The 13,755-nt window shown below is 40.4% G+C and overlaps 1 protein-coding gene across 3 annotated transcripts in view; it reads left to right on the top strand.

The window, feature by feature from the left end:
- The window catches only part of syt7a (synaptotagmin VIIa), an 87,753-nt gene that overhangs the window by 34,493 nt on the left and 39,505 nt on the right, over nt 1-13,755 (top strand). For 2 of the 3 annotated variants that reach the window (XM_075469994.1, XM_075469993.1), the window contains exons 3-4: nt 9,255-9,334; nt 10,678-10,812. In XM_075469994.1, coding sequence (XP_075326109.1) covers nt 9,255-9,334; nt 10,678-10,812 — 215 coding nt within the window. The remainder of the gene's footprint in view (nt 1-9,254; nt 9,335-10,677; nt 10,813-13,755) is intronic. The other variant, XM_075469995.1, reaches the window with a different exon arrangement.

The raw sequence follows: 13,755 nt of genomic DNA, 5'->3' as shown, positions 1-13,755 counted from the left end.
TTGTTATCACTTGAAATAATTTCGACCAAAAAGATAGTGATACAACACAAGTTGTATTTGAGAGCCTCTACTTTTCTTTTAGAATTGGTTCTTTATTCACTTTATTCAATAAGATATAATAACATAATATTAAGTATGATAATTAATCGACTAAACATGACATATTGAAAAAAACTACAACTTATTCCACTTCCATACAGCAAAAAAAAAAAAAAAAAGAATTAGGGAAAAATCTAACCAGGCATAACACAACAAAGAAAACTACAACTCAGCAACGACTTCAAAGATTAAAATATATTTTGCTGACTTTCTTTACATCATTTTGTTTGACTCTCTTGTTGAGGAGAAATGAAAACTGGACATTTCATTAATAACATTTATTATTCCTTATCTGCTTTTGGAGTGAAAGTGTTTCCAGGGCTAACTCACATTAGCCTGGCGACGCCATCCTACGTACTTCCGCCCAAAGATTTTGGCTCCGCACATAGTCTGGCCAAATCCCCCTACCTCGGTTCGCTCAGTGTTTTGCCAATCAGCAAACAGTTGCAAGTGGTGACGCAGAACTCACGCGCGGAGTCCATTGTAGTCCATATAATTGTAGTTCAACCGCAGCGGAAATAAACATGGCGACGGAAGAAGAGACGCTAGAAGCTATCCATGAAGTTGTCTCAACTCTGGAGAGCATTATACAATTAAAACAAGAGCAAGAGGAATGCCTCGTCAATTTTGTTAGTGGCAAGGATGTCGTAGCTCTCCTTCCAACTGGCTTTGGGAAAAGTTTGATTTATCAAATGGTACCGGTATAATGAAAGCGGATGTGGGAAGCGTGATTCGCGAGCTAGAGCCTCGCGAGAGTAAGCATGAACCTCGGCGCATAACCAACGTCATTTCTAAACATTACTGATTGGTTAAGGGAACTCCAATGAATTTAAGTTGCTGAGTAAGGTCCCACCCTCCATGGAAACGGATTCCTCTTGGGTTTTCCCAGACTGTTTGACGGAGTCAACAGTCGGCTTTCGCCCAGGCTAAACTCACATGCCATCAGCGGCAGAACTTCTTCTCAATTGTATTGCGCTTTGAAGCAAAAACAATATCTACAATCACACCACAAAGACATTAAATAAAATTGCTGTAATTTTTGGCTGTTATTTTTTCCTCAATCAATTAGTGGCAAAAATGTTAGAGAGAGGATGGAGCTGGCTTTCTGATATTTCTGATGTTGTAAAGCGATACAAAGAGAATACAATACCATTCTCATTGTTCTGCTTATGTGTGATCTTATATTATTTAGATTCCTGTTTTTAGAATTGCTCTCTGGTTCAAATGAGTATCCTAATATTAGAACTTGTTATTTTATTAAATTATCGCTAAATGGAAATGTAGTTTTTTTAATCTTTCTCTTGTCCTGTGAAGCACTTTGGGTTACACTCGAGTAAAGTGTTTTATAAATGAAGTTGATTTCAGTTGACTCATTGTGTAGCGTAGGGCTGGAGATTTGGGAGGGCCAGATAAGCATAGCGATCTCACAGAGTCATGCCCAAGCCATTTCATTTCTTGGCAGAAACTTCAAAATGTACAATTTTGAGGAACACAAATTAGCTTTTGGTGGAGTGATAACTGCTGGATTGGGATTATAAAACATGTACAAGACACAGTTTTCCCTTGAAATGATTATAATCTGAGTCCATGATCAGCACTGCTTGACTCACTGTTAACATCTACACAGTGTCTGCTATGATGATTGTATTAACATAATGAAGTAAGGTAAGGGCAAAGTTTCTCATGTTTAGATTGAGTTGGATATGGATATATCTACAATGCAAACTGTTTTAAAAACGTAGTAGCATAGTTTACAAATACACCAACAATCTAAAGATATGGACAGAACAGTGGCAGATGAAGAGCACTCTTGGTACTCAGAAGCGTGTAGAAAATGTACAGCTGCAACAGTGTTAAAACAGCACACGATTGCACAAACTACTCCCACCAACATACTGCATTGTTACAGTCGACTGAAGAGAAACACGGCACAGTTCAAACAGCCTGACCTCTGACAGAGGGCATGTCATTGTGATTATGTGGTATGAAATGTGATTGATTAAAGGGGGGAACCCACTCACTACACAGGCAGAGCTTTAAGCTTGAGTGCCACTTGACTTGACTGATTCTTTTTAGATTTGCATGCCTTTAAACTTAATTGAATTCTGACTCATCCTGTGCTTGCGCATTGGGGGAACACAGGTCGCCTATTTCAAGTTTAATGCCGCCCAACACTCCTCTCTCATCTCACCTTCACACTGCTGAGTAACCTAGATGGCAGGCTCCAAACACCACATGCCTCACTACATAGTATCATTTGCGGTTCTAGAATCACCAGTGAGGTGACTGTGCCCAGATTACCCATTGATGTCATTACAACATATAGGAGAGGAAATGGTCCGTGCTGAAATGGGACAGTGGTACAACACAGGTGTTCAGTTGTTTGAACATCATATTGTGTTTTATATTTCACTTGGAAATAAATGGAGCAGTGAATGACTCCTAGTTCCCTGCTGTGGATGGAGGTAGTTCTGCTGCCAGCATCTTGGGAGGTCCCTGAGGTCCTCTCCTGAGCACTGCTGTAAATGAATCTTATTCTTATCCTGTGAAAGTGTCGTAAAGCAGCAACAGAGCGACAGTGGGCTGAGTTAAGGTAACAGACTTTTGGAGTTGTGACACTGGAAGGGCCATCATCAACCTCGCACAAGAAAACTTTTTTCTGTTATTTTATTTAATTTTTTTTATGTCAGTGCATCTAATCCTCATTACTTCAGGGTGTGTGTTTGTGTGTGTGGTGGAGGAGGTGGGAGGAATTAAGATGTTAATTAAAGGCTTTGTAGTCTTCGGTCCACTTACTTTGGGAAAAATGGCAGCAGCCCACTGGTGTGAAACCACATTAAACGCAGCTGCTTAATGTACAAAATAATTAAGTGTGACTGAGATGAATGTCATCCATTTCTGTGATGAGAAACGTGTTATTGATGACACGCTTCTTTCTGACTAAGCACAAATAATATTAATCTAGTTAAGAATCATTTTCGCACATTCATATCATCATCCTCATAATGTGTGTTTTCTATAGTCGACTAACAACAAGGCTTGGCAGCTAGACAATTTGTTCTTCTAAAGAAAACTTGTTTTTATAAAAATGGTCCCCTCTACATCACTTCCTTTGATCTCTTTATGTGTTATTCTCCTTGGCAGGACTATATTCCCCGAGCATATGATTACAGTGTATATACAGTATAATTTGCATAAACATGGTTTGCTTTCAACTAAGACCTCTTATTATAAAAGCCTACCATACCTAGTACACTGTGTAGTGATGTGGACTGATTTTCTCTGCACAAATTATTCTCACTAGGTAAAAATGTGCTCAGTTTTAATACTCGTTTTACTTAAAGCCACCACAGGCCAGTCCACGTCTAAAGCTTTTCGTTTTTGATATCCCCCTGCGTACCCTGTGACAGTGTCAGCTTTCATAAGGACAAATGTTTGCCTGAAGCCTCACGTGCCAGTTGCGAATGGGCCCATGCCAGTTGTGGTTATGATTCATCAGTTAATAGACAAGACGTTTTGGGCGAGTGTTGCTTTTGGTATTTTAGCTTTGGCAACCAGTGCAGTGAGTGTAATTTTAAAAGTCCTCATGTGCAGTCATTCTGAAGCCTTAGCTCTCTGTAAGCCCCATGGATGTACTGCACATCGAACGCTCCTCCTTGTGCTGTTAGCTTTATTGCTGGTTATAGATTCATCAGCATCAATTTTTTTCAAACATGTGCTCAGCGAGTGTTATTTATTTTATTCTTTTTTAAACTGTGTTATTTACCTCTTTAAATCATCAGTACTGGCAAGACCCCTTTTTGGTTTTACTCTTTGTGTTTATGATTACGTTGGTGGAGGCCCCTTTTTCATTAGAGACAACAAAACAAAGTACAAATAATAACAGAATAAGCTCCCATAATGCGATTATTGAGCTCCTGTGTAGTTGGGCTGACGGTTGTCAGCAGGGGCTTGTGTTGAAGGTGGTGGGAGAGATTTTCAGATATCAGAGGTGGCAGAGCTAACATCTGTTTGAGCAGCAGTGTCTGTTTGGCTCTCAGAAACCATCCACCTACTCCTGTGAGCCCTGTGCTGTTTGATCCATGACATAGTTGTGAGTGGGGTTGAGATTAGACCTGACCATGTTCAGAGCCTGACTCAGTCTCTGCTGTGCTTTCCTTCCAAAATTTGCTTTGATTAACAGGGATTGTTTGGGGGTTGATAGTAATTATCTCCATCAGAGGAGGGAGAGGATCAATAATTATAGAATGTTAAGGAAGAACTGCCACTGTCATTGGGGAAATTATAATAGCAGCACATTATGTGGCTTTGCAGTCTTGACCTGACATGTTAAATGATAGCTTTAGCAGTGTTCTTAGGGTTATATATACTTTATGCCTCTGCGATTATATCCTAAAGAATACTCCAGAGGAACACACATGTATAAAAATACATTTTGAAACGTGCAAAAAAGAGATGATTACTTGATGCTTTATCAACAAGTATTTTAATGGTGCACTCCTCCTAATTATGGTGGGACGTGGGTAATATCGAGCGAGCATGTAGACTCTTGTTGCCTGCTAATTCACAGCAAACAAACACAGCTGGGTGTTGGAAGGCAGTGCACTGCCAACTCAGACAGAAAGAGTGGTTCTTTTAACTCGATCTCCTCTCATGTCGGGATTCTTCAAAAAACTCTCGGTATCACCCTGGGCAGTCCAACACCACATCTTTTCTCACTTATCTGCAGCAGTAGACAATAAAATATCTGGGTTCCTCTGTGTGGAGCCCCAGGGAGCCTTCTTTGCCGTTTAATTCACGCTGTGTCAAGCCTGAACAAATGATCAGATCAGCACATGAACACATCTGGATTTGTACAAATTCATCAGCCATTTATCGTTGCTAAAGTATTTAAAGCAGATGGCCTGCACTTTTCTAAAATTTCCACCAATTTCAGTTCTCTCTTTTCAACACATACATATTAATAGTATATATATATGTGTGTGTATTCTTCTTCTAATAGAGTAATCTGGCAGCGATGACCTCAACAATTAAGGGTCTAAAGCATCACTTGTCTCTTGATGTTCTGACAAAGTAAAACGTTCAATTATTTTTGTTTTATGAGTTTTTTTTATGAAATGGAGTCATCATTGAATACTTGACATATAAGAGTCTTACCGTCCACATTTCAAGTGATCGTATGAAGTAGTCTACACAATAATTGCTCTCTGGCAGCCAGATGACAAAGAGAAGTGTCACAAAGATGGGATTTGTCCAGAGGAGGTTCTTTGCTTGGAAGTTCCTTCGCTGTAACAAGGGCGGTTTGGATCCGACTGTTGGAGTCAAGCAACCTCAAGCAGAGACCATCAGAAAATAAATTGACTGAGGCAGAAAGGGATGTCAGAGAAGGATAGTTTTTCTACAGTTAAAATGATAGAAAACCAATACGACACTAAGTTGTCAATCAAACCAATTATATGCAGCCAGGATGGGGTATGGTAGACTGTTTATCATTTTTTAATCAGGTCCCTTGACAGTTTCTTTCCCATTTCTAAGAATTCTTCATCAACCCCCTCTGGGACTGATTTACCCCTGGAGCTATCTATTTGCTTCCTAAACATAAAAAGTTTGGACTTGTCTTCAAGGTGAAAGACCGCTATGCCTTATGCCAAAGAAGGGAAGTAGAATTGTAAAATAACAAGTCAGACAAGGACTTCTCTTGAAGGTATTTTCTGGAGTATATATTTTTCTGCAGAACTTATCACAAAGTTGATCAAATTATTTAAGGCCGTGCAGTGGGATTTGAACAGGGAAGGACTGCTGCAGTAGGTAGTTCACTTTTGCTGGATATTACAATAACAAAGTTGACTTCTGGTTGGAATCAAACTACTTCCCATTGTGTTAATTCCAATGTTTTTTCATCGTACAACTTCCTCCACTGCACTTGTCACGATTAATACATCAGCTAGAGGGCTTTGTCGCTCGAATTTAAACTGGTTATTTTGGAGAACCTCTCAGGAAGACGGTCTCCTGAGGAAGGATTACTGTAATACTGTATTCTCTAATAAAAGACACCCGAATAAGACTTCTCTGAGATCACGTCTCATTTGCAGAGTAAATGTAGAGTGCTTGCCTGGTTTCCTGTATCGTAAAAAGCAACATGAAAGTACGATGCACATACAAAAGGTTAGCCTCTGTCTTAGAGAAGAACATTTCAGATTTTATTGACTTGGATGTTAGTGTGACTACATCGTTTGCTGCAAGTCTGTTTACTGTACTGGATTTCGATAATGTCATTTATAACACGCTCTGCTATAGTTCACTTGTTAAAAGTATTAATGGGTTATTTTTTTCTGTAATTAAAGGCTTGCTGCAATTTGGATATGTCTTATTATACTTGTTCATCTTATAAGTCTGAACTATTATGAAGGGATGGCTCAAAGCCAGACACCACCAATTCCTGTGATCACTGAAAAAGCCGTGGGTGGATTGTACACTCTTCTGTTGGTTTCCTTTTCACCCACATTTGGGTATTGACTTGATTTTCTTCATCGTCTCCTGTGTCATGTTGATAGAGCTTTGTCATATTAATGACTACGGATTTCTGCTGCCTCCACACTTCCCTTGAAGATAGAAGTAGAGTGTGTGTTATCCATTCTTGTGAATGAGCTGAAGGGATGATGTAAAGCAGATGTTCTTGAAGCTGTGTGTGTGTGTGTGTGTGTGTGTGTGTGTGTGTGTGTGTGTGTGTGTGCGTGTGTGTGCGTGCGTGTGGAAAGGAAGATGTCTTTCTCACTGCACAGTGTGTGACTTCCTCCTTGTTTTCATATCCAATCCACACGGGACTGTCTGTCACTCATTGTTTCACTCAGTTCACCATTTGCGCCTGCCCCTCCCGCCCATCCCATTGTTTCCCAAGCTGCTCTTCACTGTCTTTTTTTTTGTGCCTTCCGGTAGGTTCTTTTTTGTTTTTCAATTTGATTCCCATTTTCAGCTCCCACTCCTTTCTCTTTGCTGGACTCTCACTCGTCCTCTGGGTCTTCCCACTTTCCTCAAAATTTAACAACGGCTTTGAATGATACACGAGCTTTCTTTGATAGTTTGTTCTCACGTCACAGTGATGTAGACAGTTAGCCTTCCAAGAAATTGTCATGCAAGAATATTTGTCGTGGTCTGCTTATTTGCTTTAGTTTGGGTGGGGTAAAATTAACCTTTTGGGCATGTCGCTGTTTTGAAACTTTGGTGATATAACTGTAGAATATAGACATGAAATGTTGTAAGAAATTATCAGGTGGTTTTAATACCTTCATGTATAAATCTAGCCAATGTGTCAGGCAGTAATAAAAGCCATAAAAATGTCTGATACTTAATATGAAAGATCAGAAATGGCCTTCATAATGTAGGCTGAGGACCTGCCGGCATGTTCTTAGCCCATGGAACAGATGAGTTCTGGATAGAACACAGAGGTACTTCTGTGTATGTCAGGTGATAAAGAGACAGTTAATCTAGTCATCACTGTGTAAATTACCAACAGCCCTCCTGTATGTAACTGCCATCCTGTCAATGTTTATTCATTTGTTGACCTTTCCAGTTCAGATTTGTGCCGATTATACAAGAAAATGAGTGGCTTTGTGTGTAGTGGATATAATCAGTAGTGTTATTGTGGGCTTTATCATTTTTTCTCAGCAGTGCTATTGTCAACTCTGGCTCCGTATCTGGTCCAACAGAATCCAAAGCCACAATAAGGTTCGGATTGTAGTCCACATCAGCTTGCTTTTGCAGCTGTGAAACTCAATATATGTGTAACCTGTGGCACAGTTTGCTTTTTCATATGCTTCTGCATTTCATTGATCATGTAGATTTGAGTCAGTAAAAAGGACCTCATACGTAACCCCTGACTGATTGTCTCTCTTCTTTTTTTCTGCATATTGGGTTTTTGGTCACAATGTCAATTTGATGATGGATAATTGTAACCCAAGAGCAACACTTAAGATAATAAAAATGTCCGACGTGAACTTGAAACTTGAGGTATTTATGCTGGGGGTTGGGTTGGGTAATATATGGCTTGTGGTATCTGGTAAAGCTTTCCATGGCCATGAAAAGTGGAAACAAAAGTGTTGCCATGTTTTTGCTAAATCATAACTTGGGGTCAGTCATTCCCAGGTCCCTTTTCTATCTCTAGCACATCATGGAAACACTTTAAAACTGTATTCTTTATTATTGTCTTGGAAGATAACCACTAAATAACTTCAGTTTAACAGGCCTGAATTTGCTTGAACTTGAAATAGTTGGATTTAGGTTTAGCATTGATTTTTTTTGGGGGGTCAGGGGTGGGCTAGTAGACTGCTTTTCATCATAGTTAGATAGTATATTAAAATGATGAACATAGGAGCCTGGGAAAATGGATACGCTCCTCCATAATTGTACCTGAAACCTCTAAAGCTGTAGATTCATGTTCAGCCACTAGCAAACAAGCTTACAAGAGGTAATTGACCTTCAGCAAACTTAAGATCAAAGGCTAGCTGAGCTATGCTATCAGGGTTGAGATGCGTAAGTCTGTTTTTCTCCGGCTGTTTTTCTGGGATGAAGAATCCTCACCTATCCTCAGAGTGTATCAGAGCATCACTTTCAGTCTCCCATTCATGGTGTTTGCGTGAAAAGGCAGTTAGACTGATCCCCTACCTGTTCCACTTGTACAAATGTGTCAATAGAGATTATCTGCAGTGTGAGACATGTGAAACACCTTTGACTGTAATGAGTTTTTCCAAAAGAAAGCGCACAGCAGTCCTTACTTTTTGAGGCCTTTAAATTGCCATTATTTCCATGGTTACTGCAGGTCATGCTCTAGCTATTTGAAATCAGGCATTGGCAGGACTTTCCAGAGGCTTTTCTCCACTACCCACCGGATTACCTTAAAGAGGCAATTGCCATGTAAATTTCAGGGTGGTGAAAATGATAATCATAGTCAGAAATGGCTCTTCACAGCAGATTTGATTTGACTTTGATTAGTGTAATCAGGGTATCATGAGCACTGAAGGCACAGTGTTCCTGAGATAATAGGAGAGGCATTTACACTTGAAATTAGTAAAGCAAAAACACAGCTTCAAAGCACAAATCTAAGCTAACCTTTTGTTTCTATGCTTTTTCTGTCATCCCCTCCCTACGCTTGGCTCAAGGGGAAGAGGAATAAGCCAGGAGTGGAAACAGCCGACACTCCAGACTCTGCACGTGGGCGAGGGGAGAAGAAAGCCATCAAGTAAGTGCCCGGTGACTGGTTGGGGTAGAATAGCCTGGTGATAATTAACTCCATTTGGTTCAGCTTTGAGTCCGCTGATGTACATGACACAAAAAATGCACAATATGAGCACCTGCTGTTTTATCTTGAAGAGCACGATCTCTACAAGAGCATGTTATGGGAAACGATAGAGCGAAAGGTTAGTGATTTAATCTGTCTAGATTAAATCTGCATTATCTTAACTGGGAGGCTTTTGGCTGGAAAAGGCTGCCCCTGCACTTATCTTATGGATTGTAAGATCCTTTTAAGTTCAATGGCTCTGTATTACTTAAGATGTTGCAGGTTCAAGGAAAATGAAGGAGACTTGGGCACTCATTGTCAAATGCTTGAATAATGCACGTTTGGGATGATTTCTTACAGGGCTCAAAATCAGATTAAGGTATTTTGTCTCTTAGATAAAACAAGGCCTTAGGCACAAGAAAATGTCGGCTCTTTATTGCTATGTATATCACTGTATTCCTCTTATAACCCGCTTTTTACTATTTCTTTTCAATAGCCTGATTTTACCTCAGCTATGTTCCACTGTGTGTCTTTTTATTTATGGATGGTTCTAAGCACTAAATAATAGGCTTCTGCTCATGATGTATTTCTACTTGGGTTCTCCAATCTCTTAATTTTTGCATTTTCTTTCTAACTGGCTCCAGCAGCATTGGTGTGCTCTGTTGGTCATTTCAGCTTCAACCTCCTTCTCTTTGTACATTGCCTTTCTCTCCTGCTCTGTCTCTGTGTTACAGCTCTGACCACTGCTGTGTGACTTGTATGACATTAGTGATTCTGCTCACCCGTTTTCCTCATCTACTTTGACTGTCTGTGTTTTTATCTCTCTGCCTTAAGTCTCTTGTTCATGCTTCCTAACGCTCACGCCAAGGATGGGGTGCAGACTTCTTAACGTCAATTGTCATTCATGAGTTGTATCACTCTTGATGAACAGAATGTAATAACATGCAGCATGTTTGAAGAAGGCTATGATTTCTTGCAATCTTTCTCTTTTTCTATACCCCTTTGCCTTTGCTAGTACTTTCTAAAAAGCTCATGTGAATGCCTTTTTCTCCCCAGGCTGCCCTGTTTCTATTTTTAAATAAAACCACTTCAGTGACCTGTCTACTTCAGGTAGCAAAAAACAACTTAGATCTTGGCCTGTTTTATTTCAAACCCACTTTTGATGCAGCTGTAAGAACAACCATCGTCCTCAAACCAAGCCCAGCATCATCTCCTCGAGGAGGAGCACCTGCTGCTAATGCTCGGTTGGTGCTCAGGCTGTCCGTAGTTGTGTTGCTCTGACCTGTCTCTCTCTTTGGCCACAGTGATCTAGACAGAGACTTTTGGAATAACAATGACAGCAGCACAGTGCAGCAGAGGTGGAGCTCCTATCCGCCCAAGGAGTTCGTACTTAACATTTCTCCCTATGCCACATATGGAGATCCTCGCCTCACGCTCAAGTGAGTCTTGGTCCAAGTTTGGTAAGAGACTTCCCCCTGAGCAGGGCTGTAATGAGGCAGGGGCAGTGCCACTCTCCCCCTTTCCCTTCTGTTACATATTTTCTTCCCTTCCCTTCCCTTCCCTTCCCTTCCCTTCCCTTCCCTTCCCTTCCCCTCCCATCCCTGTCTCCCCTCTTTCATCCTCACAACATCCCCTTTCCTATCTTTGTAGTCACCACCACCAGACACCCATCAAATTGAACCAGTTGATGTGGGTGTTAGTGTCAAGAGTCTCGATTCTGTCTCTATTCCTTAAGACAGAATCCTCTCATAGGTAACTGGGGATATCTAGCCAAAGGCTTTTTAAAAAAGCCGATTTCATAAATGTCACAGTGTTGCAATCTAACAAACGGTACATTTCTGCTGTATAATGTAATTTCCATCATCAATAGTAACAACAATAATAACCCCTCCACTGTTGGCACACTCGAGGGGCACAAATGATTACGAATGATTACTCACAATCTAGTTGGGAAATGTGAGCGAAGGAAATGCCACACATGCACATTTCCGCATCCAGTGAAAGTCATTTGACTATTACTGCGGTGACAAAGCAGCACAGTAATCACCCCCAGGCAAATATCTGCCACTTTTTCTTATATTGTGTCATCTTTAAATGAAGCACATGCTCAGACGCCCCCTCACTCCCTACAGCCCTGCCGCTCCCCACTAACTCCTGACTTCTAACCTTTCACCTTTCTCCCATGGGGTGACCATGGAGACGGACAACCCTCATAGTTTTGCCCTCCAAAAGAGATGTGCATACTTTAACCTACCTTTTCTATAATCTATGTGTATTCCCGTCCTTTGCTCGTGTTAACTGAAATCTGCCACTTGTCGTTAATGCTTTCATTGTGGAGGGTTGACCGTTACACCAGGATGCAGTGTGGTACCAGTGCTCACCTGTAGTTTACATCCATCTGTGGCTTCTCTCCGATTCCCATCACTATAATATCTAATGTGTAATGTACTAACATTGAATCACTGGAACTGCATCTACTGTCTATCATTTTGGGAGACAGAATAACATTGTTTTTCCTGATCGCAATAAAAGTCTTTTTTCATTCAGTAAGAAATAAGAAATAGAATAAAACACAAGCAAGGTCATACCTATCTTCCTCTGGGCACTGAGAGGACTTAAAGCTTAAACATCCTGCTACCAGGCATCTATCTGATAAAGTGTCTAATAACTGATCATCTTTACTAGACCTAGCTGCTGAAGACTGTGTGTTAGATTGCCTGGAGAAAGGAGGCAACAGTGTGCTTATAAACGCAGTGGATGACAATTCTGCCTTAGAATGATGGCGGCTGATCTCAGAATACAAGCTTCAGACTCTTTTTTTGTTGTCGGGAGGTTCGTTCTTTATAAAGTCCTCAAGGTTGTCATTTGTTGCTCATCAATGTGTTTTCTAGCAGGTCCTGTTTTCACACGGAAAAGAATAGATGAGCTTTTCATTGAACGAATGTCAAAATGATCTACTTTATCACTTATGTTTAAGCCAGTAAGAATACTGACTTTCAATTAAAATAAAACTACATTATAATGATATTTCACACAATGAGAGGCAGGGACGACCTCCTGACTCCAACCAATAATATGTCGCTGAAGCCAACAGACAGCTGGGAAATAATTTCCTTTTTGAGATTCTCTTGAGATCAGCAGCTTTCAGTCTCTGTAATGACACTGGGCCTCATTTAGTCAGTCTCCATGTTAGAGGCTTTCTTGGATTTGATGTTCACTTCTAATGCTTTTCAACAGTCACCATACAATTTCAGAAGAATTGTTGCAGTGACATGACATCAGCTATTTTTTATACATTTTATGTAATTATATTTACTGTATATAAAATTTATAGTTCATCAGTCTGAAAAAACTGACCGAATCATCATATTTCTTTTGAAAATCATCTGCGCTCTCAGTGAAGCTCAGCTAGAAACAATCCTCAAATCTGAACGCCTTTATATTATCTTGAATGCTTTTAAAGATTTGTGGAACCATTCATTCGTTTCTACCTTTAATAAAGAATAAAAAATGTACAGTGCTTCGCTCAGTAGATGAGGCTCATGAGTCTGGCAGCGTCATCCCTGCAGTTGTGATTGATGATGAGTCCACAGGCAGCGTCATTTCAGCTGGTCAAAGTGAAATGTGAAAGGTGACCCTGATGCAAGTTTTGCACCCTCTGATCACACACGTGCAAACCAGTAGGCAAAGTCTGAGGTTCCTCGTGTTTTATGTCTCCAGGAGCAGGGGTGCCATGCATATTAATGAAATGTAGTCATGTCACCAGAGGGCACTAATGTTCTTTAATTTTGATAATCAGTGCACCAGTTTTTAGATGAAGTCTGAGATGACTACTGCTTTTAATGTGAGCATTGATTAATTCCGTACCTTGTGCCTTTTCTGGAGGCCAGTGTGATATTGCATTCATGACACTCTCTCCTTTCTAATGTGGTGGCTTTATGTCACCTCTTTCAGATTACTGTCATTGACTGTAAGTGGTGTCAAAATGACAAGTAGATGTTTCAAAAGACTCGTTTTACAGATCAAAGTCCAAAATAGATGAATTATTTTGAGTAATTACAGGTTTTTAACGGTCACAGAGGGATTTAAAAAAAAAAAAAAAAAAACTTTTTTCACTTGCTCATGAGGCACTCCCAGTGCTCTTAGCTGCTACAAGAAATTTCCTTGTCAGTTTTAGGAGCAAATCCCGAGGCATAAATGCATTATGAATGACAAAATAAGAACTAAATGACCTGTGTCTGCACACTGTCGCCGTTAAAGTAATAGTCCTCTCGACCCAAAGGAGGAACTTGTTGCTGGTTTTCCACCCCCCACAGGCTCCTTCTAAATTCGTATCCTACCTCTTCTCCCCGCCTTCCTCTTCCCACCCCCCTCTTCCTCCA

This window comes from Odontesthes bonariensis, chromosome 7, assembly GCF_027942865.1.
Source record: "Odontesthes bonariensis isolate fOdoBon6 chromosome 7, fOdoBon6.hap1, whole genome shotgun sequence".
Lineage (NCBI taxonomy): Eukaryota > Metazoa > Chordata > Actinopteri > Atheriniformes > Atherinopsidae > Odontesthes > Odontesthes bonariensis.
This window is presented reverse-complemented; position numbering and strand designations above follow the sequence as displayed.